The sequence below is a fragment of the Conger conger genome, chromosome 4 (assembly GCF_963514075.1).
Source record: "Conger conger chromosome 4, fConCon1.1, whole genome shotgun sequence".
Lineage (NCBI taxonomy): Eukaryota > Metazoa > Chordata > Actinopteri > Anguilliformes > Congridae > Conger > Conger conger.
Genome location: NC_083763.1, coordinates 67,730,307 through 67,750,142, shown reverse-complemented (window position 1 = coordinate 67,750,142; position 19,836 = coordinate 67,730,307). Strand labels below are relative to the sequence as shown.

At 45.9% G+C, this 19,836-nt stretch overlaps 2 protein-coding genes across 4 annotated transcripts in view; both read left to right on the top strand.

The window, feature by feature from the left end:
• The window catches only part of ncapg2 (non-SMC condensin II complex, subunit G2), an 18,807-nt gene extending 4,510 nt beyond the window's left edge, over nt 1–14,297 (top strand). For 2 of the 3 annotated variants that reach the window (XM_061239505.1, XM_061239506.1), the window contains exons 9-28: nt 136–222; nt 615–707; nt 1,126–1,251; nt 1,762–1,941; nt 2,138–2,290; nt 4,022–4,244; nt 4,610–4,713; nt 6,443–6,616; nt 7,186–7,256; nt 7,332–7,485; nt 7,901–8,074; nt 8,444–8,560; nt 8,919–9,059; nt 9,993–10,092; nt 11,369–11,559; nt 12,002–12,145; nt 12,297–12,400; nt 12,733–12,833; nt 13,195–13,297; nt 14,093–14,297. In XM_061239505.1, the coding sequence (XP_061095489.1) occupies nt 136–222; nt 615–707; nt 1,126–1,251; nt 1,762–1,941; nt 2,138–2,290; nt 4,022–4,244; nt 4,610–4,713; nt 6,443–6,616; nt 7,186–7,256; nt 7,332–7,485; nt 7,901–8,074; nt 8,444–8,560; nt 8,919–9,059; nt 9,993–10,092; nt 11,369–11,559; nt 12,002–12,145; nt 12,297–12,400; nt 12,733–12,833; nt 13,195–13,297; nt 14,093–14,144 (2,592 nt within the window). In that variant the 3' untranslated portion in view covers nt 14,145–14,297. The remainder of the gene's footprint in view (nt 1–135; nt 223–614; nt 708–1,125; nt 1,252–1,761; nt 1,942–2,137; nt 2,291–4,021; nt 4,245–4,609; nt 4,714–6,442; nt 6,617–7,185; nt 7,257–7,331; nt 7,486–7,900; nt 8,075–8,443; nt 8,561–8,918; nt 9,060–9,992; nt 10,093–11,368; nt 11,560–12,001; nt 12,146–12,296; nt 12,401–12,732; nt 12,834–13,194; nt 13,298–14,092) is intronic. The other variant, XM_061239507.1, reaches the window with a different exon arrangement.
• A 2,668-nt stretch (nt 14,298–16,965) lies between these two features.
• The window catches only part of ptprn2 (protein tyrosine phosphatase receptor type N2), a 203,171-nt gene continuing 200,300 nt past the window's right edge, over nt 16,966–19,836 (top strand). Inside the window, exon 1 of the mRNA XM_061239019.1 lies at nt 16,966–17,239. Coding sequence (XP_061095003.1) covers nt 17,137–17,239 — 103 coding nt within the window. The 5' untranslated portion in view covers nt 16,966–17,136. The remainder of the gene's footprint in view (nt 17,240–19,836) is intronic.

Here is a 19,836-nt window from a genome sequence, read left to right as displayed (position 1 = left end):
GCGCCTAAGTCCAATCTGTGCTAACCGCACATTCGTGCCACCACATATTCACGAATGGTGTGTGGTAATATAACATGAAATGGTTTATGTTTCCACTGAGTTTTTGTTTATCTTGTTTTTGATGTTTTCTTGTAGGAGATTGAGACCACCTGTATCCAGGACTTCATGCAGTTCGCAGTGCTCTTGCACAGGAATTCCCCCGTTCATGGCAAAGTGAGACAGGTAATACAGCCATAGGCGATAATAATATAAAGATAACACATTCAGTGGGCTTTATATTCCTGCCAAAGCCTTGTACGTTTCCTGTCATCCGCCTGCTTTAACGACTGATGTTGGATATTGTCCACTGTTCCTGCAAGTGCGAGAATAAGTGTCAGAGTAAGAGTAGAAGAGTGAAAATGACCCGTGCGGAGTGGTGGGAATTGAGCAGGTGCTGTGTCCATGGATACAGGGTGTTCTGAGTGTCGGGCCTGGTATCCATTCGCACCTTTGTGATGAAAGGCTGAGGTGCTGCTGCTGCTTGGCCGCGCCGTGCGAGACGGAGCTCTCGTCTGAAGCTCGCGTGTGTTTGTGTTTGCGTTAATGAGACGCCGCGCTCCTGTCCCCCTGTCCAGATTCTCAGCTACGTTCACAAGCAGAAGCTGCGGCAGGGCGTGGATGAGATGCTCTACAGGCTGTACAAGCCCATTCTGTGGAGAGGCCTGAAGGTTATGCATTTCCATCAACCGCATTACAGCTTACTATTAAAAATGATGGACCGAAGCACTTTCAGCAGTTCAGCCCCTGAATGTTTTCCTGTCGGTATACATGACTCCAGACTCCAGACTGCTACTCCAGACTACACACTGGGGTCTAATTTCCAATACAGTGCTGATTGTTTAAAGACGATTGTTTCTGTACTAAACATAATATTTTTAGCCGTCTGGCTTGCATTTAATTCAATTTAATGTTCTCAATGAAAGTTCCTCAGCAATTTTTGATAGGATTGGCAAACTATAAGTGTAAAAAGACTCTTGCACCATCTAATGATCCGTTACTGTACTAATGCACCTGCATGCTAATGTACTTGGGTGCTAATGTTCCTGCCTGCTAATGTTCCTCTGTGCTAATGTCTTGCCCACACAGGCGACTAACTCTGAGGTGCGTGCTAACGCGGCCCTGCTCTTCACCGAAGCCTTTCCTCTGCAGGACCCCAGCCTCAGCAGCGAGAATATGGACCGCGCCATCCAGAGGCAGCTGGACACACTGTTTGTGAGTTACTGTGCTCCCCCTATCTGCTACTAATTATGAGATTTGATGACCAGTAGTGGGCGGCACGGATGGTGCAGTGGGTAGCACTGCCGCCTCACAGCAAGGAGGTCCTGGGTTCGAATCCCGGTCAGCCGGGGCCTCTCTGTGTGGAGTTTGCATGTTCTCCCCGTGTTTGCGTGGGTTTCCTCCGGGTACTCCGGTTTCCTCCCACAGTCCAAAGACATGCAGGTTAGGCTGATTGGAGAGTCTAAATTGCCCGTGGGTATGAGTGTGTCAGTGAATGGTGTGTGTGCCTTTCGCCCAATGTATGCTGGTATAGGCTCCAGCCCCCCTGCGACCCTGTTCAGGATAAGCGGGATAATGGATGGACGGATGGATGGATGGATGGATGTTGTACGGTATCTGCTAATAAGTGTGACAGTTGATATTTGTAATGTCATGTTCTCAAGGCTCACGAGGAGCTGTGGTTTTGACGTTTGTTGTTGAAGTTTCCCCGTTTGCGTTGGACAGTCTCTCCTGGAAGACCCCCAGCCTTTGGTGCGCTCCACGGCGGTCCTGGGGGTCTGCAAAATCCTGGCGAATTACTGGGACGTGATCCCCCCCACCATCCTGACGGACTTCCTGAAGAAGCTGGTGACGGAGCTGGCCGCGGACGTGAACTCGGCCGACGTGCGCTGCTCCGTGTTTAAGGTGAAGGCTCCCCCCGGGCGACCCCGTATCTGCAGCGATAACAGGAGAGACGTCATTAATCCTGACTCTCGCCTCCTGTATAATTCAGAGGCTCGGCAGAGGCCTTGCTCGCTGGCGGTTTTGTGGAAAATGCTGGGGTGTGCTGAAAGGGGCACGTCGTTCATCACCGTGCGACTGTGCTGTAATTACCCCTCAGTGCATGACCGTTATCCTGGACAACAACATGAGCCACCCCTTACTGGAGCAGCTGCTCCCGGCCCTGAAGAACAGCCTGCACGACCAGTCGGAGAAGGTGCGCGTGGCCTTCGTCGACCTGCTGCTCAAGATGAAGGCCGTCCGGGCAGCCAAGGCAAGTGTGCCGGTCCTGCTCTGAACGTGTCAAAATGATACGTCTTCCTTTTGCTACAGGGCATCTCATCGGGGGCTCGGTGTGATGGGAGGGAAGGCACGTGGTTGGGCAGCCTATAGTCTAGTGGCTAAGGTGCTTAACTGGGACCTGGAAGGTTGACGCTTCAAGCTCCAGTGTAGCTATGATAAGATCAAGGCAGCTGTTGGGCCCTTGAGCAAGGCCCCATTGCAAGGGAACATTGCTCCAGGGCGGATTGTCCCCTACTTAGTCTAATCAACTGGAAGTCGCTTTGGATTTTATTTGGCTGAAGAGTGTCAGCCAAAACTAATGTAAACTAATGTAGTTTTTTGAATCTTTAAACAGGAAATTTGTGTATGGTGAGCTGCTGATATTTGCAGAGGGCATTTTTTAAGATTTAATGAGAGAGCCATTTCACCTCATCCTCCCATCACTGGGGATGAGAGTTTGAGTATGTCCCGCTCCCTCTCTGAGCACATCCATCTGTTCGCTGTGTTTGCCCACCTCTGCAGCGCATTCGGACCCGTTAACACTGGGCCAGACATGGAGACGGCCCAAATTGACATTTTAAATGTCAGGTCCATCATTTCACAACACCTCTGTTATGGCACTTCATTTTTTTTCCCTCCTTTTCTCTTTACCGTGGGCCTCATCACAGGCTGGGGTGTCAGACAGACGTGCACTCAGGCACACTTTCCCCAAACTGGTAATGAAAGGGCTCATTTCTCCTGAAGGAGGCAGCTGATTGCAATTTGTAGCATATTAATGCAAGAGAGATTTGCTCCTGGTGACAAGTGGGAATACATATAAAGTCCAGTGTCCCTGAAGCCTCAATTCTGCTGTAAATGTGGATAATACAAGGTTGTGAAAGTGCAGTTTGCTATAATGTTCTTTTTCTCTTTCTCTGTAGTATATCCCAATGCATTGAAAATGCAGTGACATATGGGCACATTAGTATTCTGTTTTCCAAGGCATGCGAGCTCGCTGATAAACTCTGCTAGCAGGATTATAAATCATGTATTAATGTCCTGTTACCGTTTTATCTCAGGCCATTACAAAGTAATTAAGTCACAAATAAGGGCACTGAAACTTTTTGTTAAACTCTCTGGTGTCCTTGAAACGTCCTTTAATTATGCATTATAATCAGTGTACCAACCTCACAAACTGTGTTCGGTGACATGGGCCTTCCTGTAATGTAACGTAAACTCACCGTGTTCCGAACACCAAGTTAGCTCACCATGTTCCGAACTGTGCAACTTTCATGACGGATACCTAAAAAATTACTTTGAGATCAGCTTTGGTTTTGTGTGTGTGTAAAGTATAATTCCTTACATTTTCATAAAAACTTGAAACGTGTCACATACCCGATCCATTTCAGCATACAGTGACATGGTAATAGTGCTCCACCGTGACACTGTGGCGGGGAAGCTGTTGCTAATAAGAGCCTATGAATCGGGCAGGCTTATACGCTGGTGTTCAGACCATCGTGAGCTAACAGTCTTCCAAACACACGGTTGTTGTGCAGTTATTGTTTTTTCTATAATTATTGGTCCAATTCACATCAATCAACGTATTTTAGTGTCTGAGATGGTCAACAAGTGACCATAACCACAAACCACATTCCTCAGGAGAAAAAACTGCCATTGAACGGACGTTAACTTCTGGGGGAAGCGGTGAGTTTACGCTAACGTGTGTTACACCTATCGTTCTCAGTTTTGGAAAGTCTGCTCCATGGAGCACCTCCTGGCCCGGCTGGCCATCGACTCCGCTCCCGTCTCCAAGCGCATGGTCAACCTCCTGTTCAACTCCTTCTTCCCCGTCAACCAATCGGAAGAGGTGTGGTGCGAGCGGTGCGTGACGCTCATTCAGATGAACCCGGCGGCCGCCAGGAAGTTTTACCAGCACGCACACGCCTACACGGCCCCTACCAACATCGGTGAGTCCTGCCCCACAAACCACAACTCCCAACAGTATGACACTGTTTCACTATTTTATGTTTTAAAATCGCTGTCTTAAATTGTTCTTGGCATAGGAGTAATTGATTATTTTCTTGCAAAGTAACATGTGCTATTCTTAAAATACCCTCCCTCATCTTGGATTTTCAAGCAATGTTGGACAGGAGGTAACTAAGAATGAAGCGGTTTGTTCTCTTTGTACTGTAGCCATCAGACACTGGCTGGGACTCTGGGTACCCAGTCTGCCGCGTTGAAGCCGTACAGAATTAAGGCTTTAAGCAGTCTCAGTCGTCTCCGTCCAGCGCTGGTCTCCCACGCACCCGTTTGATGTGCCTTGTTATTGCAGCCAAGCTGATGCTGACCATCCGACGCTGCCTGAACGCCTGCATTCAGAAGAACACACAGGATGAAACCAGCGGCATGGACAGCAGCAACAAGGAGAACACCAGCGTGAGTGATCTGAATCTGCACTTCCATTCATCCTCCCGGCCAAAAAGTTTCAAATGAGAATCGACTCTGGCTTCTGAGCAGATCATTTGGAAAGTTTCTCACTGTCTGGTCCCCTTCGCTGCTGATGCGAGCCTGCGGTACGGTGGCTGAATTTGGGAGTCTGGTGGGAGGGGTAGGGTGACCCTGATCTAGCTCAGGGTTCCTCTAGTTGTCGCTGTATTAGTTCCTCCCAGTGACACCAATGTCACCACTTCAGATCAGTTGGAGCCTCTCCTCTGATTTTAGCATAATGTCATACACTCTGATTGGTGGTGCATCTTATCATACTCTGTGATTGGTGCTTTAAAGAGCTGCATATTATTGTACACTGATTGGTTCTTTAGAGAGCTGCATATTTTCATGCACTCATGATTGGTGCTTTAGAGAGATGCATATTATTATACACTCTGATCGGTTCTTTAGAGAGCTACATATTATCATGCGCTCTGATTGGTGCTTTAGAGAGATGCATATTATTATACACTCTGATCGGTTCTTTAGAGAGCTACATATTATCATGCGCTCTGATTGGTGCTTTAGAGCGCTGCATATTATTATACACTGATTGGTTCTTTCGAGAGATGCATATTATTATACACTCTGATTGGTTCTTTTGAGAGCTGCATATTATCATGCACTTCGATTGGTGCTTTCGAGAGATGCATATTATTATATACTCTGGTTGATGTTTTAGTGATGACTTCAGTCACTAATGGGGGAAAAGAAGAGAGAGAACATTCATATACATGGCCATCTCATTTTTACATATAGTGCAGAATTAAAAATATTTGGACAGTGGTACAAATTCTGTTCCATTTGCTCATATAGGATTTCAAGAAGGGATGTAGTTCCTACACGGATCACCCAATATGGATGTAAATACCCTCAAATTAAAGGTGACCGTCTGCGTGTTGGGTACATTGCTTAATTTCAAATTCATGTGCTGGAGTACATAGTCAAATTAACAGAAATTGTACCACTGTCCAAAGACTTACGGACTACACTGTATAATTAGCAATACATTATAAGCAGAGTATACGGCCCACACCTTGTTTTATCGCTAAAGTGAGCATTTTGTCATGATGCAAGATTTATTCATCACTATCTTCATTGTTTTATTTAAAAAAAGAAAATTTCTTCTTTAGCAAGTTCTGTTCAGATAATGTTTATACCATGTACTTCATGTTGAGTTTAAATGCTTCTATTCTTGTGAATTTAATCTGTTGATATTACTTTTTCTGTACTTTCATATAATTTTACTTTGATACAATTCAGTTTAATTTGTGTAGTGCTTACAGACACTGTCACAGATGCTTTAGAGAAAACATAAAAAGGAATATTGGGCAAAAACCAGGCCTGATCCCCCCCCAAGAAAATGAGCTAGTGAGCAGTGAGGTTAAAAAACATTGAAACGGCGGCGAGAAAAAAATGATGTGGAAATTTGAGATGCCTGCCTGTTTGCATTAATGCTACTGTTAAGGCCAGACTGAGCTGTATTTGGTTTCTCATCTTTATTTATAGCTGGCTGTTTTTGTGTTTGATGTTTGTTTTTTGTCTGATGTTTCACTTTGTGTTTGATGTTTGTTTTTGTCCTTAATGACTGTTTCTGTCTGCCTGTTTATTTGCGTCTGTATTTTTGTCTGCGGTTTTGTTCACCCTGTGCCCGTGTGTCCGCTGGCCTTGCCCCCAGGTGCTGGAGGACATCCTCACCCTGGAGGACACGGCCACCATGGCCAGCCTGCTGGAGGTGCTGGTCATACTGTGGGGCAGCATCCGTCGCTCCCTGGAGCTCAACCAGGAGGCCCTGCAATACACCACCGCCAAGTTCGCCTCCGTGCTGCCCGAGTACTTCCGCGTCTTTCAGGTATCCGGGGGGAGCCTCGCTCGCGCCCCCGCGGGCACGGGCGCGTCGAAGCGGAACCGAGCGTACGGCCGGGTGATACGCCCCGGTAACAATTACGGAATGTAGTAACGATAAACGCCAGCGTGTGCTGTACTGCCTCTCTTTTCTTCTTCTCTGTAATTGTACCTGATGGTGTAGTAAACACCCGAACTGCAGAGGCTCTGCGAAATGTTTCCGCGGAAAGAATATCGCAGCTGTCATCTACCGGGTGTTGATAAGACGGCCACTCAGCATCAAGGTCATGCAGCTTTTATGTGATAGGTTTTACTCAATCACATGGAACCTGCAAGTTCTGCTGCTGATTGGCTGTCACATCAACACCCAATAGATAACAGTTGTGATATTTTTCCCCGGAAGCGTTTCATAGCCTCTGAGGTTTGGATTTTACCACCACATACATCAGGTACATTGAAAGAGGAAAAACCTGAAAACAAAGGCAGTACACCACACGGTGGTGTGGACCGTTATTGCACTCCATAATAAATCATTGCCGTATGTCGCCCGGCCTCAGTTGTTTTTTGTTTTCACAGGACGAGCGATGCACCCTGCCCCTGATCCTCATCGCCTCCTTCATCCCGGCCGCGGCCGTGCCCACGTTCAGGTGGGTGCGCCCTCCTCTCCGCGCCGTGCCGCCGGCCAGCAGGAGGCGCTGACGTGTGCCTCTCTCCCCTGACAGCTGCGGGGTCCTGTCTAAGCTGCGCAGGCTGGAGCCCGGGGCGGACGCCTCCCGGTACGGCACGCTCATCGACTGCCTGTGCAGCTGGGGGCAGGCGGCGCACATCACCGAGGTCATCGGCGAGTGGCTGAGCGAGGGCCTGCCGCAGAAACCGGTGTGTTAACCGCCCCCCCTCCCCCCACCCCCCGCAGCCTAGCAACAGCCCCCACTCTGTCCCAATCACCGCCCCCTGCGGCTCTTCTCTGCTTCTGTTCTCTCAGAGCGACACTGATATTTCAGCTTGGACCAATAAATACGTGCTTACATTCACTGGATATCACTACACAGCCCTTAACGAACTGTACCATGCATGGTGTGCTTTCAAAATATCTTAAGTATTATGACAATGACACCATTTTGTCGTTTTGGGTCTGTACTTCAGCACTTTAGATTTTAGGTGCAACGATGAATATGCAGTTAAAATGCAATGTCACCTGTAATTTCGCGGTATTCGCGTCAATATCGAGCGATCCGCGTGGGAGTTACAGCCCTAAGTGTGAGTGCCAGGTTGCGCTGTGATCTCTCCGCAGGGGAGGAGGGACTCTGACCGCAGGGTCCGCATCCAGGAGACGGCCGAGGCGAAGCCAGAGCTGGGCCTGGACTACCTGGAGCACCTGCTGACCGGCACGTCCGAGCGGGACCGCTTACTGGGCCTGAAACAGAGCCAGCTCAACCAGCTGCTCAAGTCCCTCGCCTCCTGGAAGGTACATCTGTCCCCGGAGCGTTTGCACAGGTGCAGGGCTGGAGTAAACCTGCGCACACCTGCACCTCTAAACGTTAATGCGATAAGGCCTTCGCCACATCCACTTATGGAGCAAACTCGTAATTCACTTGGGTGTTTTGCTGCAGCGAAAATGAAACATTTGGCCGGGCTTGCGTACGGTGCATCAGAGGTGACACTTCACATTAATGTGTGCCTGTGAGGCCCTGCTGTGCAGGTTACATAAGCAGTGAAACGTGGGTATCTGGGGAGGGGGGGGGTGTTATTGCCTCTCCAGAGGGACCTGTCCCGGCCCCCTGAGAGTTTCAGAGCCGTGGTTCTGATGCTCTGCGGTCGTATTTCTCCTCCTCAGTCTGTGCTCTACACCTGTCTGAGCTCCTCAGAGGGCGCCAGCGGTCAGTCCCACGCAGAGACCGCGCTGAGAGCGTTCAACCTACACGGTCGACTGAGTGCCCATCTGCAGCACAAAGTAAGTCCTCTCCCTGTTTTTTTTTGTTTTGCCCAGTCCACAGCCATGTCCTTTGTCCTCTTTCTGCTGTTGACCTTTCTCTGAGCTCACAACGTAACTGAGCTTAAAGCACAACCCAGGATTTGCTAGTGGTTTCTGTAGGCGCCCCCCATAAAGGCATCGTGCTTGCCTTTTCCCCTCTGTAAGATATGGTGGGGCGATGTAGCGCAGTGACCGTTATCGAGTGCAGTAACACTCATGTGTATTTGGTGCTGATGAGACCGTAGAACTGTTCACAAGGTGCCTCAAAAAATTAATTAGGAGAAGGTAGCAGACATCTGTCCTGTCAGGGTTAACAGTCTTTACGTCTCTTCTGCAGTTCCCCGAGGGCAGGGACTACTTCCTGGGCCTGGAGAACTCCGCAGCCTGGGTGGCGGAGAGAGCCCTCCCCTTCATGGTTGCCCCCGACGACGGCGGTGTGTCCCCGCAGCAGCTGGCCCTGGCCAAGCGGGCCGTGGAGGTGAGACAGAGGAGAGCAGGTGCTGCAGTCCGGGGGTCACGGGTTCAAATCCCGCCGGAGGGGGCACTTTCTGTACCTCTAACCGGGGCGTTTCATCACGCATATGTTCACATCTCACTTTCACCTATCTCCTGCGGCTGAGTTCAACATGCATCTGTATGTGTCGTACTCCGCTCCCCCAGGATAAGGGCACGCACTGCGCTGAATGAACAGTGATAACGTTCCGGCTTTAACCGAAGGCGAACGCGATCTGGTTGTTAGTGCCGTATGGTGGTAAACGTCTGAACCCGGGGGACTGCCGTGTGTGTTTTCCACACGGTCCCGGATGTGCCGGGGCTCCGGGACTGAGGGATTCATTAATACACACACTTACAGGAGCCTGAGAGGCTGCAGGTCCCCCTGCTCTCCGTGGAGGTTATATAAATAGCAGGGGGCGTTCCGCGTCTTCCCGTCAGACTCGGGACAGCGCGGCGAGGAACCGCAGGGGAGGCGTTCGGTTTTCCTTCCCGCCGCGTCGCTCTGAATCGAACGTGGAAGCTGGTCTCCCGCGGACAGAGCGGATGTCGAACGGTGGCTGTGCGCTGTGTTTTCAAGACATTAAAGGTCCCATGTTGTGGAAAATGACACCTCCCTTGCTATGAAAATACTGTGAAAGTATCAAAACTCTGCATTATAAACCAGCCGTTTGGACTTCCATGAAGTTATGACATCACTACTATATGCTTGTTTGCTTCATCACGGCTATTCCGTTGATATCGTGGCCTTGATAATGCCCGGTGACAGTGGGGTGCCTAAATTGTAAGCTCACAGTCGTGAGGTAAAAGGCAGATGGATTCTGCTCTGCCCTCATTGCACTGGCCCTCCAGCCCTCCATTGGGGCTCTCCGGTATCAGTTCCTGTCTTTAATGTGTAATGAACGCTGTTTGTCTGCAGAGCTTCCTGACTGTGTGCAGAGACGTGGTGATGGTGGGCCTTGCGGATGAGGAGTTCAAAGGGCAGGTTCTTCACCTGTGTTCGGTGGTGCTGCTGTCAGGTAACTGGCTGGAGATCACTGGATTGGTTCCTTGTTCATGCCACTGTCCCATTGGTTCATTTTATGTTTTTCGATAGCATGTTGAAAGGATATTGGGCTGGCCACTCAAAGGACAATTCATGTATTAATCAAGTATTTGTTAGCTATTTTTAAAGGCTGAAGTTAATATCCAACCAACAGGTAACATCGGCATTATGGTTTCAATAGACTCTTTTTGCTTTAAATGGTAGTACTGAAATGAAAATTAAAAAGTCTCTGCTATACACTGTAATTTTGCCAGTTAAAAACCTGAATGGAGATATTCATTTTTTAAATGATTTTGCCCGATTCTGGAAGACTTGCCGTTTCAGTTACTGATGTGAGCCTTAACGTAATTTAAAAAATGATGTTAATCAGTGTGGAGCCTGTGAATGTCTGAAGATGATGTAGAGCCTCACGCTGTGTGCAGATTTGTATCTGCACTCCCAGCCCTGGCTGTCGTGGCTCAGACAGGGTGTGAAAAGTGCTCAAGATGGCAGCGGTACGGCGGTGTAAAGCTGTGTGCGTTTCCGCTCCCCGCTCCCCCTTCCCCGAGTCTCCTGGCCCCCTGCCCGTCCCCGCCGCTACAATCTGGCCTCCCCGCGCTCAGCAGCTCTTAAAACGTCCCCGCCTCTCCCGGCTGACTGAGGCAGTGGCACGGGGAGGTCACTCTGCCATGTGTGTCATTGAGGTGGCATCAAATAACATAACACCACCCCCCACCCCCTCGTGTCTCTCCCATGATGCACTGTGAGCTCACTGGCTACAGGCCTTGGAATGCACTCCAATTATATTGAAGAAAGAAAAATCTAAATATATTATTTTGATACGGTGACAGGATCAAAATCGTAGTATTTGGCCAAACGGATCGTATAATGTTGTTTTTAGATTGTCATATTTTATTTTTAGAAATACACTGGTGCGAAAAACATTCGTCACTGCTTTTTTCCGCCTTGCCACATATCAACAGTGTAATAGAGTGCAATCTGTTCATGAGGGATGTGCTCGGTTTTCTAGAGGGCTAGTGTTGTAGCACCAGGAGGCCTCTCTGTGTGGCATATCACTCAGGTGGGCGCTAGCACACCAGCTAACACCAATCCCTGCTGTAACAAACTGCGAGCTCATTGGCTGAAAGCCGCCCCCTGATGTAAATAACGGTGAGCTCATTGGCTGAAAGCCTGCCACCTGCTGTCAGGAGCGGTGAGCTCATTGGCCGAAAGCCGCAGTGTAAAGGCCGTCTGTGCTCTGTGGGTTGCAGAGAAGGGCTACCAGTGCATGCCCCTGCTGCTGTCCGTGCTGAAGGAGGTGGCTGAAGTGTGCCTGGCCCAGTTCGCCCAGGCCCAGTCCGACCAGCTCACCGTCCTCCTCAACGTCGTGGCTAACGTCTTCCAGAAGGTTCTGGAGACGGTCGCGCGGAAACTGCGCACGCAGCCAGACGAGGGCCTGCTGGTAAGAGGATGGTCTGGAGTTTGGGGCTCAGAGGACAGGTTGAGCAGCACACGGTCTTGTACAAACACACTACACAGGAATTCATGTCTTTTACTTACTCTTAATCTTTTGCAGTCGCGTGGTTTTTAGTTAGGCCAGTAGGAGTTGATCATACTGTTTTCAGAGTGTATGAATAGCGGATATTTCCTTTTCAAAGCTACATTTATTTTCATGTTTTTTATGTTTTTTTATGTTTTAGAAAAATTCAATCTCAGGAACAGCTGGAGATTAGTTAATGTCCTAAGTGATTGACAATATGGTTATATTGAACCATATTGTATATTAATCATCATAGAAGATGATGTCAATGTTTTAAATATAATGCTGAGATATGCATATCTGTTGCAAGTAGCGGTACCGAACTGTGTTGTGTTTAATAAAGCTTTTGTCTTTTCTGTTGTAGCTTTGCCATTCAACTATGGCAGTTTTGGGAGACTTCCTCAACGTCCTTCAGGACTGGAAGGTGGCAAATTCAGAGGCCATAAACGGGGTGTTTTCGACACTCTTCGCCGCCGTCATTGTGGAAATACGCCATTCTCTTCGCAAGGTAAGGCCTGTGGCATCTAAAGCCTAAAATGACGTTTTTCTTACATTCATACCCTGCAGGTTTCACATTTCCATTTCATGTTTCATAGAAAGGCTGCCTGCCTGCTTCTCGAGTTCATCCGACAGATTTCAGCTCTGATTTATCTTCACAGATCTCATGTGCGGAGGAGGTGACGACACCGGAAACCATCCAGGACCTTCCCCCGCTGTCGAGCAGCTTACTGGCAGTTATTTTCAAATCCCCCCGGGTTACCAGGTAACAGCCGAATTCCGCCCTGCTTGGAGTGAAAACCTACAGAACAGTATATCTCTCACTGTTGAATGAGGTGTGCTTGGTTAGGGTTGGAGTGAAAGCCTACAGGATAGTAGATCTCTCACTGTTTAATGAGGTGTGCTGAGTTAGGGTTGGAGTGAAACCCTCAGGACAGTAGATCTCTCACTGTTGAACGAGGTGTGCTTTGTAACGGTTGGAGTGAAAGCCTACAGGATGGATGGTAGATCTCCAGGAATAGGATTGTGCTGCCTACGCCTACATGATATAGCATAATTTCCAGAATATTAATAATTTCTGAGTAAATTCTGTTCCAGGTCCTTTCTGGCTGAGACAAATTCATCTGTGGAATCGGAAGCAATAGATGGAATATCTGGATTGGCTGCAATCGTGCACGTCTTGGCAGTGGTCCGACAGTGTAAGTCAAAACTGCAGACTAAGCTTTGGGAGTTTTAATCAGTTCATATGAAGATCATGTGTTCACTTCTAAAATGCCTGTAATATATCTACAGAGAAGAGCCTCTTTCTGAAAATAGCAATTTCGCTGTCAATTCTTAATCATCTTAATCCAGATAACACAAATCCATTCGTCAGGACATTAATGGCCGAAAATTACACCCTAGCTACTGGTGGCAGTGTCTCTGTATTAAATGATCACTTTCAGGGGGAGGTTGAAACCACTGAGTCTTAGGACGCCTAGCTGTATTACTGTGTAATTAATAACATTATTAAATCCATCACATTTGGCATGTTGCATTATTTGTACTGGTGTGCTTTAGCAGGCAAATTGAGATCGGATGTGAAGAGCATAGCGGTGTCCGTGCAGAGGCAGCTCCAGAAGCACTACTCCATCACAGCCGAGGAAATCGGGAACGTAGAGCGGTAAACCTGCCCCTCACTCACACCACATTCACCCAGCCCATTTCAGATACACCCTGTGTATGCCCACCCACATATAAACACGTACTCATACACAAACATCATACAACTCGATACCCACTGTCTTTCACGCACCCCTCTCTCCCGCTTTCTCTTTACTAATTATCCTTTATATGTTTTTTTTGTTTTTTTTCTCCTCCCGTTTTCTTTCCTTCTCAATGACGTGTGTTTATATTGTAAGGTTGAGTTGAGATTATTATCATACAGTAAATAATGTTTGTCATAATGTCTCTTAAATAAAAAATAAGTTTTAAGCCCTCATACCAAGGAAATGTTAATGTAGTGCAATATATTAAAACACAAACACACGTCACATCACATGGTCATATATGGAAATGAATAATGCTTTGAAATATTGCATTTTGAAGATACAGTACTGTAAAATATATTTGTTGGCATATCTATAAGTCTGCTACTATATATGGCAGTATATTCAGCAAGGCTATAGTTCTGTACTTGTACATGCAGTTCATGTCTTACTGCAGTAAATCCCAAGGTTGTTCTCAGTTGAGTACTTTCTCCATGCTGTGGTTTTCAGGTGCCATGTTTGTTCTTAGTGCTGCAGTTACACTGGACTGGACTGAGCCCTGAGGTTGAAGCGTGTGGTTCCTCAGTGTGTTTTTCAGTTAGGAGGCCGTTGCTTGGCCTGAACGTCCACTAGCTGCATTAGGGCTGGTGTCTGGTGGAGCGCTGTGAATGCCACCATTTTAAAATGAGCTGCTGTACTTTGTGCTCCAGAGTCATCTACGAGTCCGCTGTCAGGACCGTGAACGAGATTCTGATGCCCTGATGGGGGCGCCCCACACCCCCTCACACCTGCTGCCAGAGGAATGGAGAAGAGACTGCACCTGGGATCAACACCTTATTTTGTGTACTTTCTGCTAATGTATTCTGCCCCGACTGTCCATTAATTGTGAATAAAGCCTGCATACGCTTTTCTATCGCTGGTGTATTGTTGTGTTATATTTACACACACTCATATACAGTCATTCATTTAGCTCGGTACTCAACAATATTAGATTTGTAATCAAACAATTCACTTGTGCTTAAGAGTGCAGATTCCTTTTTTTATATGATCATTTTTATATATTTTGGTTTCACCATGGAGAAATTATAGCCATTTTTAGACATAACCCCCTCCCCACCATTTCAGAGCACCATTACGGAGGGCACTGCCTATACAGTTGGTTCATGACGTACAGTGCAGGATTGGTTGTGTGTGCGCGCACTCAAATGCAATTCATTTGCATTTACCAAGAATAGAATTACTTACCCACGGGCTAATGAGTAGGTAAGCTTTCCATTTTGAGAATGAAATCTCAATATGTGCAGAACACTGCTGAAATAAAATGTGTAATAAAATGAGATTTTAATGCAAAGGGAATTTGATTCTACTTTCATCCAAATAAGCATTTTGTTTATTTTGATAAATGAGTTTTTTGCTAAATGAGCCTTTAGTGTTCGGTTTGAGGAAAGATATAGGAAGGCTTACATGGCTGGCACAATGACAAAGGAAACTGCTATTTGGAATAGAAGAGTGAGTCCTTCAAATATTCATGAAACCAGAGTAATGCATGATCTAGGGCTCTGTACACCAGCTACACTGGACATATTCCAGCTGCACTGCACCATTCATTATTAGAAGAAATCGTTATTGAGCAGTTTGTAGACTAAAGCTAATATATGAAGGTTCAAATTTAAGTTTGAAGATACTCTAATATAGTTTATACATTTCACTTCTGAACTTAATTCTGTATTGTAAAAGCCAGGAAATAACATTGGTGTCAATTGAGAATATACTCTCCATAACTCATTATGTGAACAGGGTGGAAAATGGAGGATCTGTCAGGTAGTTTCGAAATTTGACAGGCAACTAAGCGACCCTCATTGTACTAAAAATCCTGTTTTTAACTGCAACGTATAATTGGAACTCGGCCATACAAGATGCATAATTATATAGCCATGCATAATTAAGTACAGATGAGAGCTGAATCTTTAATGACTAATAATGACATGCATTTGAATTAATTCAAATTGTGCCATGTGTACATATTTTGCAGTATGCATAATTTGAGTGTGGCACTCTTAACTGAAATTACTTGCAAAAAATGGCCTGCTATTGATCTCATGGGTAAGTGTATTCAGCTAAAGCACTCGTCTGGTGCACTGATGCACTCCATGGTCCAGACCTGAATGCTACTCATGTCCAGTGTTGCCTGCGATTTAGCAATCTGGAGGGACACATAGCATTATCTAGGGAAGACAGGTTTTAATTGGCAGGGATTATCACTGACCTCAGGATGGCCAGTCTGATCTTCAGTTCTCAGTATAGTACAGAACCCTGGTCCTGGAGAGCTGCCGGCTCTTCTGAGTTTCATTGTTACTCTGCACTTAATTAATCCATTAGAGCAGTTAACACGGTTAACTCACCTCATCTGGTTACCTGGGTCTCAACAGGGTGCTGATTGAGAAGGTGAAACCAAAAACTAGCAGGCCCAACAGCTCTCAAGGAGCAGGGTTGTAGACCACTGCTGCAGAGTCTGGTGCCTGCAGCAGTCTGTCTGCGTGAACTGCACACACAATGTAATCTCCACAACGCATTAACTGTCTGCACAGGTCGGCTGGTGGACTGCATGCAGGGTGAAAAGAAGCAGCTGCGTGCCTGCTTGCACCTCTAAGGACTGCGAGTATGTGCGATTGCATCAATGGGATGGCCCAGCTAGCACATGCAATTATGCATTTTAGAATGAGGTGCAACGACGAAAACGTTCCATTTTATTTGTATTGTATTTACAATTATTTTGAAGATTACTGTAGCCTGCAGTTGACCACCTGATGCTAACGTGACAGCGCACGTGGTCTGGACAGCAGTAACGTTACAAGAGAGGCAAACGCATGAATCCGGAGTCCACACTATTGGAAAACATTCAACTGCCGAGAGTCAATGTCAGTCCACGGCGCTGTGCAAATGCCAGCGTCTCACGTAGGATGGCTTTTGATATTTGAGCTCGTGTATAGGCTACGGCAGCAATGAAGTGGGTGAAATAAATTAAATTCAAGTCAACTTAACATATTTTAAAATGTGAAACCGTAGCCTATAAGCTTACATATGTTTTCTACTGGATTATTCTTATTATCGTTTGTGTTATTAGTGCTATTATTAGGCTATATGCAGTAGGAGTATAAGTCCAATCACCCCAGCTACCTACCTCATATTCTCACCCATATAAGAATATTAGTACTATTCAATGCTCCTCATGAAGTAGCTGTAGGCAAATAACTCAAAGTATAAACTGAATAAAAGTATAAAAGGAGTATTCCATTGATTGCAGACGCCCTACTCTATATCTAGAGTGTTTTCAGCGCACAAATGTCGCGTAGAATTCAGCACGCGACAGTAGCCTCTTTCGTCGCCTATTGCCTGGTGATTGTTTTCTGCAAGCCAAATTGCTTACCACGACCGATATTTTGTTATATGTTCGGTCCTTGGAAATTTCTCTCTTTCCACAGTTGCACGCCCGTGTCCATTTGGGCTTGTTCCCCGACCACGGCCCTTTAGGCATGTGTATTTTGACGTCAGGCCAGGAGGAGGGGTCGGGCCAGGGGCTGCTGTTCTCAGTGCTGATTCCAGCCGCGACGAGGGGCTGACTGCAGGAGAGAGTTGAGCACGGGGCTGAGAAGACAGCATCCTCCCCTCTCCCTCTTCTCCCCTCGTTTGTTTTCGCCATCTCCTCTCAACATCGCTTGGAGAAAACGGCCAACGAAATGGTGTGTTAACGAATATGTGCGATGGATCAATAAAAATGATGGATTCGCTTCTCTCCATCCTCATCGTCCTCTTGGCTTTCCATACCCACTTGATCGCCGCCGCAGACAGGAAATTCGGTAAGTTCATTTATTTGCCAGTGTCAAAATGTACATATCAATTTGCCAACGGAAGAGGAATGCTCTGTACGCGTTTCTCTAAAGTATGCGTTTTCTGATTCACTATGGCATTTCCTAGTGTAAAGGGAATATTCCTACCTTCTGCGAAGAAGCAATAGGCTATTTATTGCAACGCATTGTGATGACAGAAACTTTGAACGAAACATATTTGTGAAAGATGTTTCCTCACGACCGAATGCTAAGAAATGTTTTGCTAAAGCTAAACATGAATTTATTCTGGATGCTGGAGTTGAAACGCTGGTCAGCGCAAAAAAAACAAAAACATTTAAAATGGAAACGTCTGAGGCTGTTGACTTTGTAAATGCATGCAGTTACAAACCTGTGTTGATTGTCTTCCTGTTTCGCTGTCAGAGCTATTTTAATTATCACAATTAATTATCAGTGAATGTATAATCAGGGTAGCATAATATTACAACATTCACTACGTGTAAATGTTGAAAATACACGTGGAATTAAGGATTTGTGTTGTTACAGGCAGCATGCTAGCTGCCGAAGCCGAAAGGACTCAAGTAGTGTCTCAAGCAGTGACTGGTTATGTAATCGTGGTACGAGTCCAGTAGCCCTACATCAAATTCAATCAATTAGGCGCGGTGTTATTTAAACCGGCGTGGCAGGCATCCTTTTAAAACGTGTAAAACCTGCACGTGAAGTACATATTTCAATGCAAATAACAATGTACTAGTGTATGCTTTATGCAAATAGTTCTGTCTCAATCCGGCCGAGCCAAGGCTGTCTCTCGTAGACGCATCCAATTGTTTTGTATCTTCTAGTTTCAAAGAATAGCCGTGTGCAGGTCCCATCGTATTGGGCACTAGTCTCTCGGTGGAAAGTAGAAACACTTTTTAATGCCAGGTTGTTGTGTCTACTCGGCCGACTCGGGTTCCACGGGGCATCGCCTGCGCCGCGTGTGATTGTTTTCAGTCCCTTTTGTTTCTGAAAATGGTTCAGGTGCTTAGGTTACTTCTTTAGTTGAGCGCTATAAAAGGACGTTAATTCTCCACCTGGGCTCAGTTTAGCCACGTTCATGCTGCAGGATTGAACAGGTTTCAGATTCAAATGCTGGCACGACAGACAAAGACAGTATTTGCGCATGATTATTTTATTTCTACTGTAATTAGTTTTTGTTTCCTTAAATAAGTCGTGCTGATTTTCCATGACCAACATTGGTAAGTAATGATGCTTGCTGTATGCTACTTGAATGACACACAATGTACACGCAAGAGAGAATACACAATAATTATTCTAAAGCACTATTAAAGCATGCTAGCAGTTTGGTTTACATGTGTATTTTCTCTTTGATGTTCCTCGACTGATTTACCACAATTGTTTTTACCACAACTGATTTGCCGTAATGAATGCATTGGTATTCTCTCTCTCTCTCTCTCTCTCTCTCTCTCTCTCTCTCTCTCTCTCTCTCTCTCTCTCTCTCTCTCTCTCTCTCTCTCTCTCTCTCTCTCTCTCTCTCTCTCTCTCTCTCTCTCTAATATGCATTGTTGCAATGTATACAGTACCTACTTATAATAGCCTTTGGCATGGTATGTGTGTGTGCGCGCATGTGCAGATGCATACATTTATTAAATTGACGGATAAATGATTTCTTATGAATTCTTTTCTGCATTGTGTACCATTATCGCAAAGCAGCCTGATTGGTGTCACAACACATCTCGTATTCCCTGTGGCTTCTCTTGAATCAATACAGGTCTGGAGCGCACTGCCAATTTAATCCTGCGTGTCGAGAAAACATTGCATTCCCATAAACTATAAATAGGGTTTACTGGTTAAAAGTGAGCAATATTGATATTATATGTTCTTGCCACTGCATCATATATTTACTTTATTGCAGAGTGAATATACTTCTACTGTGGTTCTCTTGCTTTCTCATTTTTCTTTTTACCAGGAATTGGACCTTTTATTATTTTTTAAATATTCTAAAATGCCTAGAGGCCAGTTGCCTTGATTTAATGAGATTTAGGCTGAAACTTGTAATGTAAAACTGGACATTGGCACAAGAAAAATAAATATATTTTTTCTGAGTTCACAGTGACTACTGTAGGTACTTACAGTACTGTATGTTTCAATGCTGATCTTAACACAAGCTAGTTTGAAATACAGTAATTCTGACATACTGTAGCTCTTCTGATCCTCCTGCACAGTCAAATTGCACAGGCATCTTTTCGCCTGAATGCAGAGTTGAACCTGCAAATCAGATTTTTGTTATTAACTCATAAATTAACAAAGGACTTCATGAATGAATTATTGTCCAACCTGTGGAATTGGTCTAATCTCTACATGCTTCGCTTGTTTTTGTCTTGCAGTGAGGATTTTTTGTCATTTTCATTTTTTAACACAGAGAACCAACCTTATGCGCACAGGGAGAAAGGGGCAAATCATTCCCCAAGTGCATTCTGGGAACTGCAGGTAGATGGGAATGAAACAACCCATGTACCTATTTTAAACTGAAATGTTAATATTCACATTTCAGTGAGAGAATAGGTAGATTTAATTATTCAGGATAGCCAGGGACATGCTTAAGATTG